This window comes from Dipodomys merriami, unplaced genomic scaffold (assembly GCF_024711535.1).
Source record: "Dipodomys merriami isolate MVZ:Mamm:240054 unplaced genomic scaffold, mDipMer1.0.p SCAF_16, whole genome shotgun sequence".
NCBI classification, from domain to species: Eukaryota; Metazoa; Chordata; class Mammalia; order Rodentia; family Heteromyidae; genus Dipodomys; species Dipodomys merriami.
Genome location: NW_027202937.1, coordinates 3,461,397 through 3,470,816, shown reverse-complemented (window position 1 = coordinate 3,470,816; position 9,420 = coordinate 3,461,397). Strand labels below are relative to the sequence as shown.

General features: G+C 48.7%; 1 protein-coding gene across 1 annotated transcript; it reads left to right on the top strand.

Annotated features, from left to right (window-relative positions):
• Window positions 1–4,829: 4,829 nt before the first annotated feature.
• On the top strand, window positions 4,830–8,685 carry Mad2l1bp (MAD2L1 binding protein). The gene is made up of 3 exons (XM_070023655.1): window positions 4,830–4,936; window positions 5,297–5,553; window positions 7,734–8,685. The coding sequence occupies exons 1-3, from the start codon at window positions 4,891–4,893 to the stop codon at window positions 8,244–8,246; spliced, it is 816 nt and encodes a 271-aa protein (XP_069879756.1). The 5' UTR covers window positions 4,830–4,890; the 3' UTR covers window positions 8,247–8,685.
• Window positions 8,686–9,420: the final 735 nt, after the last annotated feature.

Here is a 9,420-nt window from a genome sequence, read left to right as displayed (position 1 = left end):
CCATAAACCAACCTGCTGCCGAAGGGCGCCGGACACCCTCCACGAGCATCTCCCCTCCCCTTTGTTTTGAAGCCGAACCAATCTGGATGAACCAAGTTTGGTTTAAAATAGCCCCAGCTGTCGGAAGGACCTGCCCCCCGCTTGGGGCGGGGCCCGGGCTCCAGTTACGTCAACCGCCCTCCGAGAAGTGGCCCGGAATAGAAACTTGGCCTGTGGCCCTCCTAGGTTGTTGACTTTTGACTTTCTGGCCAAGCCCATCTCTTACGCTCTTTTAGAGTTCTAGAGCTCTTGCAGTCAGCAGGGAGTAAACACACCGGCGGCGTAAACTAGTGTACAAGATACCAGAAAGGCAGGGTGGAGAAGCAGTAAGAATTGCTGGGCTGGGAGTCAGGACGCCAGGGTTCAATTCTTAACCCCATGGCTGTCTCATGACTCACTCCTTCCCTCTTCACAAACAATGAAATGTTCATAAACAGCCAAGAAACAAAACATCTTTTTTTTGCCTGCAGACTTCAGTTTTCCTTGGAAAACTAGAATCAGCAACAGTGGCTTACCTCTGGTGCTCCCTGAAGGGGTTCAGACCCAGTGAAGTCCAGGCTTCTTCCCAAGTCCACCTGGAGAGAGGGCAGATCTATTGGCCATGCAGTTCCTGTCCACATGGTCTAACTCCTCACAGCAGAAGTGCAGAACCAAAGTCTGAAAGAAGGCCGAGCAGGTCCAGCCAATGTTGTGGGTCTTCAAAGACACAGATGACTTTTCTCTTTGCAATCCTGAGTGGTTGAGAGGAAAGTTATACTGCACAGAACAACCCAGACAGAGCATAGACCCCAGGAAAATTATTGTTAAAGACTGAGTCTAGAGACTAAGAGATCTCTAAAAAGGATGAGGAATTGGAAGAAAAGATATAACTCTATAACAGGACAACCTTTTCTGGCCCTTCCTGATTTAAAAAAAAAAAATGAGGGCCTGCTGCACTTGACTGATAGCAGCTATCTTCAGCTTCATGGTTTCTTTCAACCAATCCTAACACAATTTCAGTCTGAGTGGAGAACTTTTAAGAGATGGCAGGGGGCATGCCAATCTAACATGCCTGGCCTACCACATACAGAAGTGCAGCTGGCAGAGGAGTAGGACAGTGACTCCTGTCCAGGAGAAGATGAGGGTCCTGGGTGATGGAAGGTGGTATATGCGATTAGTTCCTTGGAGGAGTTGCTTATGAGGTGGTTGGTGATGGAATCCGTTCATATATATGCATTGTGGCTACACACATGTCACATGCAAACATTTTTCCCTGGCTTGTAATTAGTCACTTGTGTATAATGCCTCTTCCTATGTTTTAAACTCAAACTAAGCAATCTTTTATGTTTTTGGGGGCAGGGGAGGCTTGATCACCTCTAAGCCAAGCCCACTCTTAAATTATGTCATTCCCTAATATGTCTTCCAGAAGTCTTTGCTTTTTAATCTGGTGCTGAGGAATGAACCCAGGGCCTTAATGCATGCTAAGCATACATTGTTACTACTAAATTATACCTCCCTCAACCTTTCTTCTAGGAATTTTAAGATTTATTTTTATGCTTTAATCTGGGTCTTCCCTTTGTGTGATATTTGCTTTGTCACAATTATTAAATATGAACACACACACACACACACACACACACACATATATATATATATCATATACCCACGGATCTGTTTCTAGACTTTCTTCTGTATTTTGTTATTTTTTGCATTGCTAGAAATGCAACCTACAAAGACCTCATTTATGCTAAGTACTCAACCACTCTCTCATACACCCACACCTGTCCCAACACCATAGTACTTAATTTAATTTAATCTTGAGTTTTATAAGACTATGTTAGGGGCTAGGAATGTGGCTTAGTGGTAGGTTCCTTGTCTAACATGTATGAAGCCCTGGGTTCGATTCCTCAGTACCACATAAACAGAAAAAGCTAGAAGTGGTGTTGTGGCTCAAAGTGGTAGAGTGCTAGCCTTGAACAAAAGAAGCTATGGGACAGTGCCTAGGCCCCGAGTTCATCTCAGGACTGGCAAGAAAAAAGACAGTATGTTAAAGATTGTACTATTCTGGTATGTTTTTATCTCTGTCCCTACTTCCTGAAACACACCCTATTTTTTACCTCCATGACCTGACACTTGTTTTTCTCCATATTTCTGAGTACTTCTCCTTTTTTTTTTTCTCTCTTCTCCCCTGTTATACCACACACACTGGTGTCTTCAGGATCCTAGCCCATTCACATTCTTCACATCCTTCCTGGGTATCACCTACTCCATGTTGAGGACTCTCAAATACCCATCCCTATTCCAAATGTGTTTCTAAAATTATCAATTCACTGTCTAACAGAGACATCAAACTCAGCCTATAAAAACCTAAACTTCTGGCTGGGTGCTGGTGGCTCACACCTGTAATCCTAGCTACTCCAGAGGCTGAGATCTGAGGATTGTGGTTCAAAGGTAGCCTGGGCAGGATAGTCCATGAAACACTTATCTCCAATAAATCACCAGAAAACTGGAAGTGGTGCTGTGGCTCAAGAGGTAAAGCGCAAGCCTTGAGCTGAAGAGCTGAGGGACATCACCCAGGCCTAGAGTTCAAGCCCCACGACCAACAAAACAAACAAAAAAATCTTTCTACACACTCTCCTAGTATTCCTTCCTTCATTGTCTAGCACAGCTACCATACGGTTACTGAAGTCAAAAACCTGTTTGTCTTTTTGGAAAGTCCTTCCTTCCTTCCTTCCTTCCTTCCTTCCTTCCTTCCTTCCTTCTTTCCTTCCTTCCTTTTTTTTTTTTTTTTTTTTGGTGGGCTTGAACTCAGGGCCTGCGCATTGTCCCTGAACTTCTTGGCCCAAACCTAGCACTCTACCACTTGAGTAAGAGCTTCACTTCTGGCATTTTTGGTAGTTAATTGAAGGTAAGAGCCTCATAAACTTTCATACTTGGGCTGGCTTTGAACCACAATCCTCAGAACTCAGCCTCCTGAGTAATTAGAAGTATAGACATGAGCCAGCATTGGAAGTCTCTTCCTATATCTTCTCTACCTTAGGTCCAAATATTAAATTATGCTCAATAGAGTTTTTTTTTTTGATGTACTCATACTTGCTAGGCTTACACTCACAACTTGAGCCACAACTCTAGCTGCCTTTTGCTGGTTATTTTGGAGATGGAATCTAGTGGACAATTCTGCCAGGGCTGGCTTTGAACTGTAATCCTCTAGATTTCAGCCTTCTGAGTAGCTAAATGATTAAGATGTGAGACACTGTTGCCCAGCTAAACTCATTTCTGAATATTTCTAAGGTTCACCTAATTTTCTCCACCCACTGGGACTACCCTAGTTGAGCCTCTTTAACCATACACTGTGTCCTGCACTTGTTACTTCTAACTGGTATCCCTGTCCTTGCTCATTCTCACTGTTATAATATCCAATGTCTACATTCTAGCTCCTGTAGAGATTAACTTTATTTTATTTTGCCAGCCCTAGGGCTTGAACTCTGTCCCTAGGCACTGTCTCTGAGCTTTTGTGCTCAAGACTAATGCTCTACCACATGAGCCACAGCTCCACGTGTGTGTGTGTGTGTGTGTGTGTGTGTGTGTGTGTGTGTGTGATTAATTGGAGGAAGAGTCTCACAGACTTTCCTGCAAAGGCTGGCTTCATTGACATCAGTAAGTCCTGTTATGATCTGGCTTCTATGTTCCACTACAACAGCTTTAACCCTTTATAATATGAACTTATGGGGGCTGGGAAGGTGGCTCAGTGGTAGAGCGCTTGCCTGGCATGCCTGAGGCCCTGGGTTCGATTCCTCAGCACCACAAAAGCAAAAAGAAAAAAAGCCGGAAGTGGCGCTGTGGCTCAAGTTGTAGAGCGCTACCCTTGAGCTGAAGAGCTGAGGGACAGCGCCCAGGCCCAGAGCTCAGGCCCCACGACCGGACCCCCCCCCAAAAAAAAAAAAAGAACTTATGCCAGAAGTGGAAGTGTGGCTCAAGTGGTAGAGAGTCAGCCTTGAGCTGAAAAGCCAAGTGAGAGCCTACTTCTCCCCTAGTTCCAGCCGCAGTACCAGCACACAAGCACACACACACACACACACACACACACACACACACACACGTATGAGTTTATTTCACTCTGTGAATAGAGAACACTAGGGAGATGGTAGTCTTCGTTGTCCTGCTGTCTTCCAGTCACACAGCTTCTTCACAAGTTTCTTCTGGGAATCCCCACTTTCCCTGCCCCAACAACACCAAAAAGTCAGGCCCCCTGCTTTTCACAGCCCTTGTTACCCACCCCCACCGTATAATTATTATATTGTATCATCTATCCACAGCGAATCCCTTAGGGACAGTGTCTGCACTCCGCTTATTGGAGGTATTGTCTCCAGCACCTAGGACAGGGCCTGGCAAGAAGTGGGCACCCAGTGACCAGTGAACGAAGGTGCATGGGTGCCTGAGCCCAGGAATGCTCTGGAAGGCTTCGCCCAGCGGCTCAGAGCACTCGGGTTCCTAGATAGGGAAGGGCCGCCGTCTGGGAGGAAACCCAAGCCTCAAGTGCAGACCTCGCCCAGCCAGCCTCCGCTTCACCGCGCCCCGCCCCTCGGCCCCTCAGGCCCCGCCCAGCCTGCCTCCGCCTCACTGAGCCCCGCCCCTCGGGCCCCGCCCAGCCAATCTTTGCTTCACTGAGCCCCGCCCCCGGCCCCGCCCAGCCAGCCTCCGCTTCACCGCCCCTCCCACTGCTCCCTCGGGCCCCGCCCAGCCAGCCTCCACCGCGCCCCGCGCCCCGCCCCCCCCCGGAGACCGCCCAGACAAGTGGGGGCGTGGACTTCCCAGGATGCTCCGAGCGGCCCCGGTGCCAACCGCAGGGAGAGGAGGGAGCAGGAGGCCGTGATGGCGACGCCGGAGCCGGAAGTGCAGTGTGCTGCTGCAGTCCCTGGTAAGGTGTGGGGTTCCGAGCTTGAGGGGCTTTGGAGACCTGCTTCCCGGCTTCCCACTTCTACCGCCGCCTCCCTTAAGTCACGTAGCCTCCGGTCTGACCCCAGTGTGCCTCGCCCCCGCGCTGGCTCCGCCCGGGACTCCCGCACCCTGACTGGAGTTGGTCCTCGAGGGTCGGGGACCCCCGCTTTCTGAGCGAACTCCCCCCACTGCCCTGCTGTCAGCGTAGGCGGGGATCGGGAATCGCCGCCCGTCCTAGAGGTTGCCGAGGGTCTGGTGGCTGGTCTGGCGGCCACAGGCCACAGGAAGGCTGACTTTGCCCTCTCACTTTATCTGCTTCATCCCTGTCTTCACGCCCTAGATTTGGAATGGTATGAGAAGCCGGAAGAAACTCATGGTCCCCTAGATCTGCTGGAGACCAACTCTGCCCAGGAACCTTCCAATCCTCCCGAGGCCTTTTCCCCAAGAGACTGCTTGGTGCCCGTGGTGTTTCCTGGGCCAGTGAGCCAGGAGGGCTGCTGTCAGTTTACTTGTGAACTTCTAAAGCATATCATGTACCAACGCCAGCAACTCCCGCTGCCCTATGAACAGCTAAAGCACTTCTACCGGAAACCCCAGGTATGTGCCGGCTTTGGGAGGAAGTCATTGGGGAGACTCTTAGATGGTAGTTATGCAGGTAGAAGAGGGTCTAAAAAACCTTCAGGGCCTCTGCCTTTCCCACACCATCAAACACTTTTTCTCTCTGGTTGTCTTTTTTGTCGGTTGTAGGGCTTGAACTCAGGGCCTGGGACCCTACCACTTTGAGCCACAGCCTTACTTCGGGGTGTGTGTGTGTGTGTGTGTGTGTGTGTGTGTGTGTGTGTGTGTGTGTGTGTGTGTGTGTGTGTGTGTGTGTGTGTGTGTGTGTGTGTGTGTGTGTGTGTGTGTGTGTGTGTGTGTGTGTGTGTTTACATAGGGCTTGAACTCTGGGCCTGGGCGCTGTTAATGAGCTCTTTAGTGTGTGTGTGTGTGTGTGTGTGTGTGTGTGTGTGTGTGTGTGTGTGTGTGTGTGTGTGTGTGTGTGTGTGTGTGTGTTTACATAGGGCTTGAACTCTGGGCCTGGGCGCTGTTAATGAGCTCTTTAGCCCAAGGCTAGGGCTCTACCACCTAAGCCACAACACCACTTCCGGTTTTCTGGTGGTTAATTGGAGATATGATTCTCACGGACTCTGCCCAGGCTAGCTTTGAACCATGATCCTCAGATCTCAGCCTCTAGAGCAGCTAGGATTACAGGCAGGAGCCATGAGTGTCCAGCTTAGTTTTGAGGCTTTTTTCCTGTTCCTTTCAGTGTCTCTGTTTCTTCCAGAATCTTTTCCATATTTGTTTCTTTTGGTATCTGTGTTTCATGTTGGAGGCTTTTATTGGGCTGGTAAAGGTTTCAGAATAACTGGCAGAAAAACGAAGGAGTTGGTAACAATAAGAAATGTACTCATTACCTTACTCATGTAACTGTAACCCCTCTGTATAGCATCTTCACAATAAACAAAAAACACCAAAATAATAGTTTAACAAGATTTCAGAATAAATGATTGCAAGCTGTCTCTGGGCCTCTGCAGTGATAAACTTCACTGTGGAAGGAAAATGGGTGGGGGACCAAGTGGTCTTTTTTTTTTCGGGGGGGGGGCCCTCACCAAACATGGTATTGGAAATATTCTCTGCAGAAGGTGGGGATTTGCAGATGATCTGAGCATCCTCTTTTATTCAACCCTGTTGTGTTCACTCTTGCCATCTGAGGTGCCTGTACTGCCGGTTTCCTGGGTATTTCCAATTCTTGACTTTTCTTGGATTCCTAAGTATGGCTGTGTTTCTTAGGGGTGCCCCCTTTTTCCACAGTTGCTATTCACCATTCCTGAATTCTTTTTTTTTTGTTGTTGTTTTTTTTGGGGGGGTCCGGTCGTGGGGCCTGAACTCTGGGCCTGGGCACTGTCCCTCAGCTCTTCAGCTCAAGGCTAGCACTCTACCACTTGAGCTACGGCGCCACTTCCAGCTTTTTTCTTTTTGCTTATGTGGTGCTGAGGAATCGAACCCAGGGCCTCATGCATGCAAGGCAAGCGCTCTACCACTGAGCCACCTTCCCAGCCCCCATTCCTGAATTCTTAACTCTTCCAGCTGCTTTCTTTCATTTCCCAAAACTTTGACCAATGTCATCTATTCTCCAGTTTTCCACTCTCTCGGGAGTTCTCTTTTACTCTTTCTATTCCTTTTGTGGGGGGAGGTGAGAAGGGACAGTACTGGGGTTTGATCTCAGAGCCTCACGGATAGTAGGCAGGCACCATACCACTGAAGCCATATCCTCCACCCTTTCCTTTCTGACTTTTTTTTCTCTTGTATTTTAGTGGGGAGCATGTGATAAAAGAGATGTATTCTATTGGCTATATTTAATTGGAGAACCTACTCTGGAATTACCTTTATTAGCCCAAATAGTCTTTTTTCTTGTGTATTCCTTGTATAACAAAAATAATCCTCAGTCTGTATTCCCTGTGTAACTAAACTTTGCTACCTTCAGCCGCACCAGGAACACTCCCTGACTTTTCACTGCTTTTATCATCATGCCTTCCGCTTCAGCGGAAGCATGGGAGAATTATAGTTTCCTTTTTAATAGAATGCTGTCTGTCTGATAAAACCCAAAATCTTGGTTTAGAGACTTCCTTGGGCTTGTGGTCCAATGCTGTTAAGTCTAGTTACACATCCCAAAGAGTTTTTTCAGCTGCCACTGGCTTACCTTACCTCCTTTCTCCCATCGTTCATTGTCCTTACAGGCAGAGGATGTGGTGAGGAAGAAACCTCTGGCCCCCACTGAGGCGAACAGCAGGAAATGCCAACAAGCCCTGGCAGAACTGGAGAGTGTCCTCAGCCACCTAGAGGACCTTTTCTCGAGGACGCTAGTACCACGAGTGTTGATCCTCCTTGGGGGCAGTGCCCTGAGCCCCAAAGAGTTCTATGAACTCGACTTGTCCCGGCTGGCCCCCTTCAGCGTGGACCAGAGCCTGAGCACAGCAGCTTGTTTGCGTCGTCTCTTTCGAGCCATTTTCCTGGCTGATGCCTTTAATGAGCTGCAGGCTCCTCCACTCATGGGCACCATTGTCATGGCACAGGGGCACCGGGACTGTGGAGAAGATTGGTTTCGGCCTAAGCTCAACTACAGAGTACCCAGCCGGGGCCACAAACTCACCGTGACCCTGTCCTGCGGTCGGTCTTCCATCCCAGCCATGCATCTGGAGGATTACGTTTGGTTCCAGGCACCAGTGACACTTAAAGGCTTCCATGAGTGAAGGAGGGGCTTCCTAATCTATGAAGACACAGCAGCTGAATTCTCTCTCTGGTATCAACTCACCCATCTGTTCCTTGGAATTGGAGTTGCTTCTGGTGAGGGAGGAAGGAAGGCTCTGCCCTTGGCCACCTGGCCTCCCCTCCTCAGGCCTCCTGAGGGGGCTGATGGCTGTGAATGTTGATAATCATCGTTGAATGAAAGGTTGACTTTACGGAGGCTGCTGGGGTTGGTTCGGGGTTGAAAAGCAGAGATGGTCCATGGAGTCTCACAGGGAGGTGGTCCTTCGCTGCTCTTGCTCTATCCTTTCAGAATTGTTAGCAGTCATATGTGGGTGTGACTCATGAATTTTAATAGAAAATGAACAATCATATTAAATTTTCCTGAAAGTTTGGATATGTAGATACTTCTCAGCCTTGAGGTTATTTTGTTTTTCTCTTGGGCCTCTTCTCTTGGGCTTCTAGAACTTTTTTTTTTTTTTTTGTCAGTCATAGGGCTTGAACTCTGGGCCTGGGCGCTGTCCCTCAGCTCTTCATCTCGAGGCGAGCGTTCTACCACTTGAGCTACAGCACCACTTCCAGTTTTCTGGTGGTTTATTGGAGATAGGAGTCTCACGGTCTCTCCTGCCCGGGCTGGCTTTGAACCGCGATCCTCAAATCTCAGCCTCCTAAGTAGCTAGGATTACAGGCGTGAGCCATCAGCGCCCGGCGCTTCTAGAATTTTTTTCACCAATTTTAGTTTTTCTATTCCACAGCTCAGGCTAGTCGGGGTGTTATATGGCTTGGTCAAGGTTCTATAAGTTAACGTCTGATAAGAACAGACATGAGGGCTGGGAAGGTGGCTCAGTGGTAGAGCGCTTGCCTTGCATGCATGAGGCCCTGGGTTCGATTCCTCAGCACCATATAAGCAAAAAGAAAACAGCCGGAAGTGGCGCTGTGGCTCAAGTGGTAGAGCGCTAGCCTTGAGCTGAAGAGCTGAGGGACAGTGCCCAGGCCCAGAGTTCAGGCCCCATGACCAGACCAAAAAAAAAAAAAAAAAAGAACAGACATGAAACTAGAGTCCCTGTCAGTTAACATCTAGTCCATCATTCCTTGCCACATAGTGGTCTTTGTGACCCTAAAGTTCTGGGTGTCCAGAGCAGAAGTCACCTTTGATCTGGGCAAATCCTGGTAAGAAAC

Bases quoted from the DNA above. Each gene is read 5' to 3' on its own strand.
- Mad2l1bp (XM_070023655.1), top strand. From the start codon at position 4,891: ATGGCGACGCCGGAGCCGGAAGTGCAGTGTGCTGCTGCAGTCCCTG. The intron at 4,937-5,296 runs GTAAGGTGTGGG...TTCACGCCCTAG, and splicing joins GTGTGCTGCTGCAGTCCCTG to ATTTGGAATGGTATGAGAAG. The intron at 5,554-7,733 runs GTATGTGCCGGC...TTGTCCTTACAG, and splicing joins ACTTCTACCGGAAACCCCAG to GCAGAGGATGTGGTGAGGAA.